The 14,934-nt window shown below is 59.1% G+C and overlaps 1 protein-coding gene across 1 annotated transcript in view; it reads left to right on the top strand.

The window, feature by feature from the left end:
* Nucleotides 1-7,885: 7,885 nt before the first annotated feature.
* The window catches only part of SRCIN1 (SRC kinase signaling inhibitor 1), a 64,728-nt gene continuing 57,679 nt past the window's right edge, over nt 7,886-14,934 (top strand). The window contains 1 exon segment of the mRNA XM_057318196.1: nt 7,886-8,009. Coding sequence (XP_057174179.1) covers nt 7,886-8,009 — 124 coding nt within the window.

The following is a 14,934-nucleotide window of genomic DNA, read 5'->3' on the forward strand; positions in this document are numbered from 1 at the left end:
TTCAAACTCTCTGGGGTGAGAGACATTTTCATTGTTCAATTTCCAATTGACTGTGAACCCACACTTAAAAAAATATAGTAAAAATGATCATGTGCTTGGACTTATGGCAATGTCAAATCCCTGTGGTTTGCTCAACATTTACCCTCTATTTCTGTACTCATCTTGTGAACCTGTGGCCGCACTGGTCTGTGGTTTGAGTAGCTCTGCCCCAGGGGACCTGGGAGGGGCTGCAGAGGTCGGGGAGGGCCCCAGGTTTGTTTGTTTGTTTGTTTGTTTTGTGGTGGGCATGGATGCTCATTTATCTAGGGAGAGGGTGCAGAACTTTTGTCAGGACCTCAAAGGGTGAAGGGACCTCAAAGGGCACAATCCCCTGTGTAGGGAGTAGTCATTGAAGGTCTTTGAGTGGAAGGATCTAGAGGGGGGCTTTAGAGCAGTGGGAGCAGCAGATGTGCCTGATTCATCCCGGGACCCCGCCCTGCCTCACCTGCACCCAGAGCAGCCCGTCCAGGACCCAGCCATGGAGAAGGGATGGGGAAGAGTGAGGTTCTAGAGAGCAGGGGGCTCATTTAGAGGGTGATTAAAATCATCTATGGGAGAGCTTTTAAAGCAAGGTTTAGAGCAAGAAGATCAGGGAGGGATGGGTCTGCCTCTGGGGCGGATGGCACAATGTTAGCTGGTGACACGCATGGGAAGCGAGCTCCTCAGCCCCAACCCAGCCATCCTGCACCTGCCGCCTGCTGAGGAAGCGAGAAGGTGAAAGGGAGCCTCTCTTGGGGTGCGAGCCAGGCAAGGGGGAGGCTTCAGGGAGAGGCAGCGTGGGGCCAGAAAACAGCATCCTGCCCCCCCCCCCCGCCCCCGAAAGCATCTTCTGAGTCTTCCGAGCAGACGCCCAGGGCCCAGGGCATCAGAAAGGCTGTGACTCCAGGGCACAAGCCCCTGTTTCGAGAGCAGGTAGACCCTGCAGGTGGATCGACTTAATGAACTCCCTGGAAAACTCCCACTTCCATTACTACTTTTTCTTTTTTGAGGTGAAATTCACATCACATGAAATTAAAGTGAACAACTCGGTGGCATTTAGCGCATTCACGGTGTTGTGCGGTTACCACGTCCTCTAAGCGGGAGGCATTTCGTCACGTGGTCGCTCTCCATTTTCTTCTTCCTCCTCCTACAGGCAGATCTCAATGGACTTGCCTGTTCCGAATATTTCACATACACAGGATACTACAATACATGACCTCCCGTGTCTGGATTCTTTCACTTAGCACGTGTTCAGGGTTCATCCGAGTTGGAGCGAGTATTATTAGTACTTGGGTCCTTTCTAGGGACAGATAATATTCCATTATAGGCAGAGCTCACGACTTGTTTATCCATTCATCTGCTAAAGGACATTTAGGCTGTTGGGTCATGTGGTATTTCTGTGTGTAGCTTTTTGAGGAATTGCCAAACTGTTTTCCATAGTTGCTGAGCCATTTTTCATTCCCACCAGCAAAGTGCGAGAGGGTTCCACCTGCTTTCGTTATTCAACAGGTGATTGCTGTCCCCCGGGAAGGCAAGGCGATGGTTACGGGGGGCTAGCATGGGTAAAATAGGTCAGGATGATCCCTGCTCCTTTGCCCTACCGCCCACCATAGGCTTCTAAGGCTACTTGGCAGGCCTGGGAGGCTGCTGGCTGGAGTGGGGGTGTGGGAGGGTGCCTTTCCCTTTTTCACCAAGGCATGTAGGTCAGATGGTGAAATCTAAAGCCTCAAAGCCAAGCGGGGTGTGGTCTTTCAGGAGTTGGGCTTGTGGTCCTCCTGGACCCTGTGGCTTGAAATTCGTCCTCTCAAGGATAGATACAGACTCCGTTCCTCCCCTTCCCTGCTCTGGTCCCTCCTCATCTTTCTTCTCTCTTCCCTTCACCTTTCCTGAGCTTCTTTATATTCCTGGTCCAATCTCCTCCCCGGTCCCCCACCCCAACCTGCACTTCTTATGCCTCGGGAACTGAGTGGGAAGGAAGGGGGTGGGGAACCGCATGCACTTTCATGTTCATGGACTATATCCATGAGCCCTTCCCCCACTTAGGCCCCAGTAAGCCGCAAAGTGAGGTGGGGTGCTGGGAACCCTCTCTTTCATTTTATTCCTTCCTCATCCCAGAAGACCCACTGACACCAGTGGCACAGAGCACGGCGGCACGAAGCTGGGGATCAAGGGATCCAGTTCTGGTCATCTCTGTCCCTCAGTACGAAAGGTCAAAGTCTGGGGAGAAAGGAGTCTCCAGGGGTGCTTATGTGGCAGGAATTGGCCTTGGTTTGAGGGGAGGTGGTTTGGGAGGAGAAGAGCCATCATCGTGCCACAAAGTTCTCCAGGACTGTCCATGGGCCAGGCCCTGTGGTGACCTGCCAGTCAAGCTGCATCAGCAGCCCAAGCTCTAAGCTGGGAAAACAAGAAGAAAGTCCCCCCCGCCCCCCCATTGGTTCTCAAAGTGGGGCCCAGAGCAGCAAAAGCAGCAGTATTTGAAAACTTGTTAGAAATGCAAATTCCCAGGCCCTTCTTCAAACTTACTGAATCAGAAACTTCAGGAGCAGGCCCAGCAGTCCCTGTTTTGACAGGCCCTCCAGTGATTCTGACCCTCGCTCTAGTGTAAGAACCACTGCACGCCCCTGAGGGGGGCCCTAGTTAACGAGGGTGACTCAGCGCTCCCAGTCTGATGGCGGAGGTAGGACCCTTGCCTGCCATCTGACAGGGAAGACAGAGACTTGGGCTCAGAAAACTGCTAATCAGAGGGACATCTAGGCTTCCTGCTGAAAGTCCCTCAACCTGGGGTCCCTCTCTGCTGGAAGCACCAGGATGAATTTCTTTCACTGGAGGTGGCTACAGTCAGGACCCCAGAGAACCCCCCTCCCACATTCTCTCTCCATTCTTCAGAAAGTGGGTTTGATGTGCTAATGAGGGCATCAATTACGGAGGATCATTAGCATTCACTACAATAAGAAGCCGGAGAGGGAGGACCGCAGGGAATGAGGGACGGTCTTTTGAAATTGACTGCTATTCACTCCTCTCCTATAGGGTGGGAGGGGGAATGGGAGGGCCAGGAATTCAAGAGGAGACCTTGTAGGGGCTCTTGGGCGCTCTTCTGTGGTCAGAAGGTGCAGGCCTGGGGCAGAGGGAAGACCGTCCTCCTCCTCACCTCCCCCACCCCTGCCAGTTTCTGCCCCAGATGCCAGGTCACCGTCCCTCCCGCCCCCATCACTCTCTCCAGAACAGGGCCTCATCACAGTTCCCTCACTGCCTGGGGGCCACCCTTGCTGGAGTGTGGATGGTCTAAAGCGGGCTCCTGAAATGCGCTGGCTGGAAAGAGCCCCGCTGGCGGGTGGGGGGGTGGGGCTTTCTCTAGGATCTGGGTGGGGGGGAAGGGTTCCACTGTGGCAGAGTGAGCAGTCCAGCTTATCCCAGCCATCGTTTCCACGTCATCGTTTTCCTGTGCCTTTCCCTAGAGGCCCCGTGCCCCTCTCTGCCCACCCCCCCATGTCCCTTTTCCTACCCAGATGTTTGTCCAGGTGCACTCCGTGTTCTGACTGTACCTTGGGGAAGGAGAGGCCGAGAATTCTCACCTCTAGCGTGCTCCCCCATAACTTCCCTCCTGCAGGCTCCCAGGAAGAGGCAAGGGGGCCGCGGGTTGGTGTGTGAGAAGCTCGCTTAAACTCTGCCCTTGTGGATCCCTCAAACACGCCAGCTGCCCCCTCCGGACCAAGAGCAAGGCCAGAGAGGCAGGGGAGGAGGGCCAGAGGGAAGTCACCTGTTGGGGAATGAGAGTGGGGGTGGGGTGGCACCTGAGGCATCTCAGGTGGAGGCAGCTGGCACACGGCTTGTGCCTGGGCACCATGCCAGCTTCCAGAAGCAATTCTCTCGTCTCTGGGCTGGAGGAATAATACCTGCATTGCTCTGCCCCTGATCAGTGGTGATGGCTTCCCGGCCTTTTTCCTACCACAGGAGACTCTGCTTTGGAGATGTGATGGGGGCCGGGAACCTGTGTTCCCTGGGGGTGGGCCAGAGAATCTCGTGCGGTCAATGCCATCCGCCCTCTGGCTCACTGTGGGGTCTCAGGGTCTTTGTTCTGTTGAGAAGCTGTATCTCTTCTCACCCCTCTATGGCACCCCGCTGTCCTGGGTTGGGCGGGTGTGGTTGAAGTAGTTGAAGGGAATAGGGGGTCAAATGAAATCACGGCTATGCAGATGTTGAGAAATGTCAAGGGTTCATCTTTAAGAAGTGAGCTGCAGGGGCGCCTGGGTGGCTCAGTGGTCAAGCGTCTGCCTTCTGCTCAGGTCAGGATCCTGGAGCCCTCCTAATGCAGGAGGTCACCTCGGAGTGGGGAAAGATGGAAGCATTGTCCTGCTGACACCTTTGGAACTGTTCCCACTTTCTGGGGACTGATTGACAGAGCCTCTCCCCCCAGTCTCCGAACCAGGGGCTTCTTGGCATTTATCGTAAGCGCAGAAAAATCTCCACGTCACTGGGCAAGCATCTTTCTGGTCCTCATCCAGGGCTAATGCCCAGTTCCTTAACCTTGACATAACCGCATGTCTTAACCCCCAGCCACGCTCCTGAGCCCGGCTCTCTTCCAGCCACAGAGGCTGGCCCCGGCTTCCCGCAGTGCGCGAGGTTGGGAGGTGCTTCTGGTGCTGGGAAAGGGGCTGGGAGCTCTGGAGTCAGGCAGATCTGGGTTTGGATTTCAGCCGTGCTACCCTTAGGTGGGCACAAAGTGGGGCAGGGAAGAGACCCCATCTTAGGGGGAACCTGACAGGGAGAGGAAAGGGGAGAGTCTGTGTAGTTGAATCAGACTTCTGAATGGAGGAGCAGAAGCTTGAGTCCCCAGCCTGTAGGCTCTGAGAGGTGTGGGAGGCGGTGTCCCAGCAGCTGGGGGGAAGCCACCCCTCCCCACGCCGCCCCCTCCTCTACACAGGGCCTGCTGCCTCCCATGCCCATCCTGGGCAGACAGCCAGGCAGGGAGCTGGAAGAGTGCCCGCTGTGTGCTTAGAGGCCAAAAGATGGGCACCGTCCAGTTGGCAGAAGGAGAGGCAGCTGGCCCAGGACAGGAGAAGTCAGGGTGCCGACTGCTGGGGTCGTGTGCCCAGACGGTGTGTCTGAGACATGGCTCTTGGCTGCCCTCCGGAGCTATCCTGCTGGAGCTGGGAAAGGCCCCCTCCCCCTCCTGCCCTGGCCCTACCACCTAAGTTACTGCAATTGGAGATCAATCTCAAGGGGCATCTGGGACTTGCCCCCAGCGGGGCATGTGCCTGGCTCAGGGGCAGGCCTGGGGGCGGGCAGGAAAATGGGAGAGCCTAGATTAAGGCTGCAACCTGGTCGACCAGGAAGTGGGGAAACCGGTTTGTCATTTGGGGTGGGGTCTTCTCTCCTGCCTGGCTGCCTGCCTGCCACTCTGCCTTGTGTCCTATATTGAAGAGAGGTCCTGTGCCCCTTTCCTGCTCCATCTAAAGTAGCTTTGGGAATGCCAGGAGTAAACAAAAGGGGCAGGGGACTCAGTCCACCTTCTCCTCCCCGAGAGCAGCTTGGGAGAGGAGGGACAGGACAGAGAAGCGGAGGGAGAGAGGAAGCAAGCCACCAGCACAGGACGAGGGGTCGGGGTCAGTGCTGGTCAGAGCCGGAGCAGTCCGGGGAGCCAACAGGTGGGCCAGGGTGGGACAAGGAGGGGGTGGGAATAAAGCGGGGGCGGGGCAGAGCTGGCGCCTGCATGCTGCCTTGGAGGTGGCCGCGGCAGAGCCAAGCGAGGTGTGAGAACGGGCTGGAGCGCGCCCCTTTGGGGTCCTACTTGACAGAGGAGCTGACTCCCCTCACTCCGAACACGGCCCTCTGCAGTTCCAGCAGACGCCTGCAGGAGGGGCCGCAACCGGAGCTGGGGGCAAGGACACAGCCCAGCAGGGGGCGCCGGGGGACTGGATCCCTGAGGCTGAGCCGAGTCTAAGGAGCGGGGGAGTGGGGGCGTCCCGACAGAGGCAGAGGAGGGTCCAGACTCTCCTTGCATAGGGTGGCTGTGGCTTTCGGAGGTCACCTTGGCTGAAAAGTGGGTCCCCGGTCCCGCCGCTCCGCTTGCCTCCCCGCCCGGTTCCTCTCCGAACGCTTCCCATCCCCTGGCGCTCCGGGGCTTGGAGACCGAGAAGTCCCCCACCCTAGAGGTGCACCCCCCGCCTCCTCCTCCGAGGCCGGTCCCGGGCCTTAGGTATTTGTCTCGGTGGTGGTGGTGCGAGGATTGCTTGGGGTGGGAGAAGCAGGTGGAGTGTGGAGGGGAGCGTGAGCGCGCCCCGCACCCCTGGCCCGGCCGCGCGCCGCGGGATCCCGCCGTGCAGCTGGAGGGCGCGAGGCGCAGCGCCCCCTCCGCGCCTCCGCTCCCCGCCACCCCGGGCGGCCCTTTGTACGTTCCGGCCACACGCGGGTGCCCGCGCCGCGCGCGCTCCCGCCCGCAGTGACACACCCGCGCCAGCCCGCGCGCGCGCCCACACACACACACACACACACACACACACACATAGACACACACACACACTCGCTCTCGCACACTCGGTGACACGCCCGCGCGCGCGCGCACCCACACGCCCGGCCGCCGGCGCCCTCCCAGCTGGTCCACCCCGGCGGGGCCCGCGCCCCCGGCCCGCCCGCCTGGCACCGCGCCCCGGGGCTGGGGCCGAGCGAGGAGCCCGCGAGGCGGCGAGAGGGCGAGCGCCAGGCAGGCCGGCCCGGGGCCCCCGCCCCCCGCGCCCCCGCCCGATGGGGAACGCTCCGTCCCAAGGCATGTCCCTGTCTCTCTCCTCCCTAATGTGCCTCCATGCTTAAGTGGAAGGTATTTCTGTTTTCTTTGTGTGTTTTCCCCTCGGCCGGGGGCGGGGGCGGCGGCCGGGCCGGGGAGGCGGCGGCCGGTGGGGCTAGGGATGCTTGGGGCGCAGGTGTTGGGGGGGCAGGGGACCGCGGCGTGCAGTCTTGGGAGACGGACCCGGGCGACGAGAGTCCTGGGACCAGAGGGGGTCTGGAATTGGCAAGGCTGGAGACCGAGCGGGGAGGGCCTCGTGATGCCCGGGGGAGGGGGCCCGAGGGGTGAAAATTTAAAGGGGTACGTGTGGAGGGAGGAGGGGTGGGGAGAAGAGGAAGGGGGATGGATGGGAGGGGAGTGGGGGAGGGGAGTGGTCCATCCGTGGTGGAGGAAGAGGAGGATGCGGGGGGTGGGGGGAGGCAAGGGGGATGGAGAAGTGGTGGTGGTGGTGGGGAGCCTCAAAGGCCTCTCTTTCCCCCAGGTCCCAGAATGGGGTGAATGCACTTGGACGGTGGTGGCAGGCGCTTTGCGCCAGCCCCCCAGGGAAGAAGGGGGTGAGTGCATTCTGGGGTTGGCTGTGTTGCCAGGATACGATCCTGTATTTCTCCCCCCCCCGCCCCCCTCACCTCGAGGCCCTAGCCCTAGAGACCTCAGAGCCTAGGCAGCAGTTGCAGAAACTGGGGACCAGCTCCCCGCTCAGCTGGCGGGTGGGGAGGGCCCATAAGAGGGAGGGGTTGGGGGAGGGGCTATTTGATCTTAAGCCCTCCCCCTGCGGAGGCCAGAGGGCAGGGGAGGGCGCCCCCAGCTGAGGAGAGCATCCAGGGTGAGTGAGGAGGTAGGGACCGCTGGAAGCCGAGGGGCAGAGGGCGGGGCTGGGGAGGGGACGCGCCATAGCCCCCCCTCCCCTCCCACGCACCCCCCTGCTACGTCAGAAGCTCCGGGGCCAGCTCCGAGTCCTGTCGGTGGGGGCAGCAGGATGCTGGTGGAAGCAGAGGGGGCCGGCCGGGTGCCTCCGCAGCTCGGCTGGCAGGGCCCGGCGGGGCGTGTGCGGCTGCTAGTGCTAGCCCCCCCGCCCCACCCCTCCCCATGCAGCCCTGGCAGTGCCTCCGGCGCTTTGCCCTGGCCTGGTGGGAGAGGACAGCTGAGGGCAGCGCCCGATCTCCTAGGGAGGAGTCTGGACCGAGGGACCCCGGGGGCCGAGGGGAACCAGGTGAGCAGAAACAAGGATCCTGCAAGGAGGAGATCCCGGACTGTTTTTCCCTCTCTCTAAATACTATGGAAGCTGCAGGTCCTGCAGCCCCCAACTTTAAGGGAAGTGTCCCCCCACCCCTCGCTTGGTGCTGTCGGAGGGCTCCTGGATGAAGCCTTCTCAGGAGATATCAGAGCTACTGTTGTTTGGGGGAAGGGGAAACAGATGAGGACTGGGAGTGGAGGATAGCTAACCAGACTTTGGACTTGTAGGTCTGAACGCTCCTTGGTGTGGGGTTTGAGCACTTTGTGGGGGGTGGGAGGGGGATACCTTCTTCCTGACTCTGGATATCTTGGTCTGGGTGACCTTGAGCCAACTGCTTTGCTGTCTAACTTCATGCCTCAGTTTCTCTCATTCCCTTCCCTATCCCTCTTGCTGGTTTTAAAGAATTGATGATGCATTTGATGGAGGCTGTCACTATGAAAATGTGAAGCTCTGTCATTCTTGGTGGCAGCTGTCGTGGTGGTTTCTCTGGCGTGGTTGCGCGTGTGTGTATGTATGTGGGGGACAGTTTGGGTTTATGCATGAGGGTTTTTGCTGGTTCTGGTTGGTGTTGGGGCCACTGCGAGCAAGTGTCAGGGCCTGGCATTCACACAGGAAGGAGGGCTCCAGGCGAGCTAAGAGTTGTTGGGGCAGAGACTTAGCTGGTGGCCTGGTGGAGAAGCAAGGCTTCAGGGTGAGGGCTCGGGGCGTAAGGGGAGGGGGTTGCAAGAATAAGATCCCCCCCCACCCTCCACCCAGATTGCCTGGCACCCAGGCACCATTGGCAACGAGTGCAAAGGCTTTGCCCTGGCTTCTTGCCACTGTGCCTTGGGGACAAGAGGGTCTTTGTCCAGTGCCCCCCCCACCGCCGCTCTGTTCCTTCCGCCCTTACCATGATGGCCGATTCTCTTTGATGACCCTCAGGGCTGGGATGGAGATGTGGGTCCCCCGTGTGCTCTGGGGATCTGGAAGAAGCAACTGTGGTCCTTAGGCAGGGCTGAGTGGAGAGGGGGAGCTCTCCTAGGGGAAGGATCCCTGGGAATGAGCCATCAGGAGGCCTGCCCCCACCCCAGGCCTTCTGCTTGCCTCCTCATCTAATGGGGCGGAGCGGGGGGTGTCTGGGGTCTTTGTGGCCTGATTACTGCTGAGCTCCAGGTTTCTTAAAGATGTACAGGGTACAGCGTTGGGTGCTGGGATGCAGAGCCTCAGACGCTCTCTCTTTCTCTCTCTGTCTCTGGCCAAGGACCCACCCTGGAAAAAGGGTTTAATTAGAACCATTGATTCCTTCTTTGGCTGCGGGCATCGATCTCAACGGTGTGGTCAGAGCTGGGAGGTGGGGGTGGCATGGCTACTGTCTGCACAGTGCCAACCTTGGCTTTTTCTGACAAAACCCAAGCTTAGGAGGGAGGGGGCTGGGCTCTTTTAAAGTACCAGGTCTCTTTTGGCCCCACCCCCACTCCAGGTTAGGTCTTGGGGAAAGAAGGGAGCGGGGTTGAGGATCTGGATGGAGGGAGGGGTGTTTGGGGTTCAGGAGCATACTGAATGGTGGGCCTGGGGCTCTGGAATGGAGGGGCAGTTGTGGTTGGGTGGGTCCTGCAAAGGGGAGTCAGGAGGCAGCAGAGGGGGCCTGTGGGTGTGGGGCAGGCGGAGAGTTCAGGGGAAAGACCTAGGGCTCGCCTTAAAAGCTTCTCTTTCGAGGAATCCCAAGCACTTATCTCCTCTAGCCCTGGCAAGGAGATCCAGTTTCTTCCTTCGCTTGTGTCCTCAAGGCCCAGAGAGGGACAGAGACTGCTTCAGAGGCCCAGCAGGCCTGGGTGTGGCCTTTGAGCCTTGGCTGCCTGAGCCAGTGGCCCCTGCCTAGGCACAGAGAGCGGAGAGTGAGGCTCCTGGCAGCCTCGAATCTGGTCTCTGGGCTTGGTGGGAGTTGGGGGACAGCTTGTGCCCCCCAAGCCCCGACTGCCTGTTGTGGGTGGGCTGGTGCAGGTGCAGGCTTCAATGAGCCACTCAGATGCTCTTTGAAGAATCCCTTGTTGGCTTCCTAGGGCCCATTCGAGCAAAGATAATAAAAATCTGGCCGTCAGCGGGTTTGAGGGCTGCACTCGCTTCCCCTTCTTTCATTCCCAGCTCTGAAAAGCAGAGATGAAGGCTTCGGATTTGGCGGCTGCCCCAAGGGAGAGAGGGAGGGAGGGAGGCAGAGGAGGAGGGACTGATTTCCTGGCAGCCCCGGAATTGCTGAGGAGGTGGGCAGAGGGGCAAGGGCTTGGTCCCCATCTCCTGCCAGACAGTGTCGAGGGCTCTTATGCCTGATACCCAGGCTCCAGCTTTCCTTCAGTCCCAGAAGCTGGGAGCCCTCTCTCTCTGCTCCGCTGCTCCCACCATCGCCCCCCCCCCCCCCGCGCCCCGTCCACCCCATGCCCCTCAGTCTTCCCCACTTCTTCCCCCTGGCCTCCCTTCTCTCCGCCCCTCAGTTTCTCCTGCTCTGCACTTCATTCTCTCTCTCTCCCCACCTTGTCTCCCCTTTTCTCACTCTGTCTGCCCCCTCCCATCTGTCTATCTCCCTCCCCCCAGCATTGGTCCTGCTTTCTAGGACTGTCTGGAAGGTTGAGAAGCCAAGTGGGGAGGTGGAGGGTGGAGGGCAGCTGCAGCCACTGAAGGGATGGGTCTGGCTTGACTATTACGGTCTGTCAGGTGCCATAGTTATCAGAGTCCAAGCGGAAGGGGGCTGCTGAGCACTTGGAGATGTGTGTGTGGCGAGGGCACCATCCCCCTCCCCGCACCACAGCAGGCTCCTTGCCCTGACATTGGGCTTCAGACACTCCCGTTCTCCTGCTGCCTTCTGCTGCTTGGCTGCCGGAAACCAGCGCCTCTGGCCTCGGCCCCTCCACCCCTCTGGTCCCCCACAGTCTCAGGCGTTGCTGCTGCCCTGTGCACTCTTCCCCTCACACCCACACCGTTTCCAGGCTCAGAGGTGGGAAGGGAGGGGCCCTATCCCCGGCCCTCACCCCTGGTCTCTAGTAGGCCTTCCTCAATCCCCATCCAGGCCCCCCCCCCCACCTGCTCCGTGCCCTCTTGGCCATCTTGTCAACCTCCCAGATAAAAGACAGGACCGTCGTGGAAAGAGCACCAGACTCTGAGTAAAGGGACCTCGTTCCCATTCTTCCTCAGCACCCAAATGTCCAAGTGACCTTGAGCAAGTCCCTGCCTGATTCGGGCCTCTTTCCTCACCTGTGAAATGAGGGGGCGTGGGCTGGATCATCTCCAAGGTCTCTTCTGACATTCCGTGGATGTTGTGTCTCTCTTCTGGGTGATTTGCATATGCTTTGCATATATTAATGGTGCCTGCTTGAAGGGGGAAGGTGCCACCCACAAGGACCAGAGTCCCACCCACCATTCTGACTTCCCTTGCCCATTGGCCCATGCTTTCACTGCTAGAATCTCCTAGGTGGGGGTGGCAGCTGAGGCCTGAGCATTTCCTGGGGAGGTGGGTCTGGTCCCTGAGTTCCGGACATGCTGGAGGCCGGATGGGGGGTAGCCCCAATGGAGGGGATCCCTACCCTCACCACCCCTGCTACAGAAGGTCCAAACAGGGAAGCCAAGTGCTGTGTGAATTTACTGAAGTTGCCTGTGGCTACCATGGGGTGTATGAAACCCCACCACCGAGGCTGGCCTGGGGGTTTCCCTCCTCCATTCCCAGAGCCTGAGTACCCTCTAGATGCCAAGGAGCTTAGCCAGGTGTAAGAGTCCCTCCTCCGGTGTCAGCTCCTCCCCACAGCCCAGGACAGGTCACACTGTCTTGTAGCCCTGCCCACTTCTGCTCAGGCCCCTGGGCTCTGGGTATCTGTGGGTTGAAACTCGGACCCGAGAGCTGGTCACAGAGAGGGCTAGCTCATTGCCTCTCTGGTCCCTGCCTAGTTACCACATAGAACGTGAAGCCCCATACTCCCTATAAGGGTCACAGACATCATCAGGGAGAGAGAATCTGCTGCCCCTGGTTCTGTCCCCACCTCCATCAGCCCAGTGTCTTGCGGGGACTGCCCCCAGAGCCTCCTCCCCGGCCTCCTGGTCTGAGCTCTGTCTGGCACGGGCCAGTGTCATGGAGCCCAGCCCCCAGTCCTGTCTCTGCTGTTTTCACCCCTATAATGCCCAGCACGTGGGGCAAGGCCAAGAAGATAATGTGGGGCCCCTGAGTCATGGCGAGAATATCTGAAGACAGAAGCAGACATGGCCTCCACTGCCAAGGAGGACTGGGCCAGAGTAGATGACACAAGAGAGATCAAGGTTAGATTTAGTCTTAGAGGCGGACCGTCCCAGGGGGCAGATTCGTTTCTGACCGTGGGATTGCTGCGAAGATGAAATGTAATCGTAGATGAAAATGTCCAGCGCATTGCTTGATATGTATTAAACATTCAATAAATGGTGTGGCAGAGAGAACAGATGTCTCTGAAACCAGAAAAGACCTCCCTTAACCTCCAGACTTAGGATTTTGCAGGGGATGGGGACTTGGAGGGACAGTTCCCAGAAGAGCTGTTTCTCCCACACTCAGGCTGCTGTTCCCCCAGCGCACTCCTCATGCCTCACGCAGGCACTGGGCTCAGGGCCCAGCCACCCCGGGGACACCCTGCCCTCATCCGCTCTGTTGCGGGTGGGCAAACAGAAGGGTTTGAGGGTGAGGAAATATTCTTCTCCCCTCCCCCCTGTCTTTGCCTGGGACAGCTTGAAAGGAAACAGGCCCATGTTGCAGAAGGAGAAATAGAGGTTAGATAGGAAAGAAAACCTCCCAGGGGGTGGGGAGGGGGAAACGCTCTAAGGTGGGGAGCTCTGGTGGCCTTTGACCTCAGTGATAGGTGTGTGTGAGCGTGAGTAGGCTGGTGTACCTAAGGGCAGGGGACTGGTTGGCATGACCTTTGAGATGACCTTTGGGCTATCCTGAGGAGCTTGACAGATCCAGTTTAACCTCGTGGGGCTGTTGTGGTTGGCTGAGTACAGGGTACAGGGGTCCATGAGAGAGCGTTGCAGCCCTGCTGGGGAGGAGAAGGGAACCAGGTAGTCACTCTTCGAGCCCCCAGGGCAGAGAGGTGGAGTGCAGTGGGAAGAGCAAGCCCTGGACCAGGATCAGGTGGCCTGCCTTCCCTCCTGCTGTGTGACCTTGGGCAAGTTAGTTGTCTGCTCTGGTCTTCAGCATCCTTGGTGTGAGAAGAGAGGGTGGAACTAGAGAATCTCTAAGTTCTTTTCCAGCTGTCACAAGTTCTACCCCCCTCCTCTCCCCTGAGATAAAACATGCCTCTCCACAGGGGGGGGGGAATATTTCCAAGTTCCAGCTAAACCTGGAAAAATGGAGATTTGGCCCAAGAGAATATTGGCACATGCGTTCGAAGGTAGTCAGACACACACACGCGCGCGCGCGCGCACACACACACACACACACACACACACTCATACCCCTTGCAAGCAGTCCCTCGTGCTCCAAAGGCCCGTTTTGCCTAAGTCTACCCTCTCAACCCAGAGGGTGGATAAGGGAGTGGCCCTAGGATTCAGCCATCTGAATCAGGAACTCGCTGTTTTCCTCCCGTCATGGCAGCCTTGGCTTTGCTACATTCCATTCCATTCAGGGACTAGAATCCAGTCCGTATTTTCTTCCTCGGAGGCTCTGCCCGAGGGTGGCTCTTCTCCCCCACAACCTTTTTCTGGCTCCCCGTAGCCTCAACCACCTGGCCCAGTTGACTGCATGTCCCGGCATGGAGTCCTGTAAGACTGGGAAGGAGCTGGGTTTTTCCCAAGCCTGCCTTCCTCACCTCTGCGCACCTCCCCATCCCAGCACACTGGCTTCTTTTCCACCCCAGCCACAGAACTTGCTGGAGACCCCCAACCCAGGGGCCCCGTAGGGAACCCTCAGACCCAGAGACCCCATAGAGCAACCTAAACCCAGAGACTGCTCTGGAGAGGCCTAGCAAGAGCTGTCCGTGCAGGGCCTAGGAGGTGGTTGTGGGAGGGTATCCTGCCAGCTCCCCCCCCCCCCAGGGCTTGTGATAATTGCAGACACAGCGGGCATCTGTGGCGTCACCCTAGGCACCAGCATCTGCCTCATTGGGGAAGAATTAACGATCCCATCTCATTTGGGAAGGCATTCCACGGCTCACTGAAGCCCTTTCAGAGAAAGACTCGGCCCTTCTGCAGGCTCTCCAGGGCTGCCCTCTGCCCACTCCGCCCCCACGGGGGGGGGGGGGCTGGGCTGGCCTGATGCGTCCCGTTCTCGTCCCAGCTGCTTTCTAAGACAGAAGGCTCTGAGGAAGAGTGAGGGCTGGTTAGGACTGACATAGACTCTCACTTTGCTGGCCCCTGACTTTTTTTTTTAAAGATTTTATTTAATTATTTGACAGAGAGAGAGATAGCCAGCAAGAGAGGGAACACAGGCAGGGGGAGTGGGAGAGGAAGAAGCAGGCTCCCAGCAGAGGAGCCTGATGTGGGGCTCGATTCCAGGACTCTGGGATCGCGCCCTGAGCCGAAGGCAGACACTTAACGACTGAGCCACCCAGGCGCCCCTGGCCCCCTGACTTTTAAGACTCTCTCTAGCCTGGGTGCTTGGGGTTTTCTGGAAGTTAAAAAGGAGAAGGGGACTGTGAGTGGCTTCCTGGAGGAGATGGGAGAACAGGAAAGGAGCCCCCGGAGGGGCCAAACCTCACTTACAGATGAAACTCAGGGGGTCCTAGTCCTGCTGCTCCTGAACCCAACAGCTCGTCCCCTCCCCTGGTCCCTGGTCCCTCCGCAGCCCAGAGTTACAATCTGCTGCCTCCCACCCCTAGGATGAGGCAGAAGGAGACAGAAGCAAAGCCTTTTCTTCCACTTACTGTCCTTCAGAAATTCCGTATCCTGGAGCAAGGGCTGGAAAGAGGGGAGACAGCCGAGG

Source organism: Ursus arctos, unplaced genomic scaffold, assembly GCF_023065955.2.
Source record: "Ursus arctos isolate Adak ecotype North America unplaced genomic scaffold, UrsArc2.0 scaffold_24, whole genome shotgun sequence".
NCBI lineage: Eukaryota > Metazoa > Chordata > Mammalia > Carnivora > Ursidae > Ursus > Ursus arctos.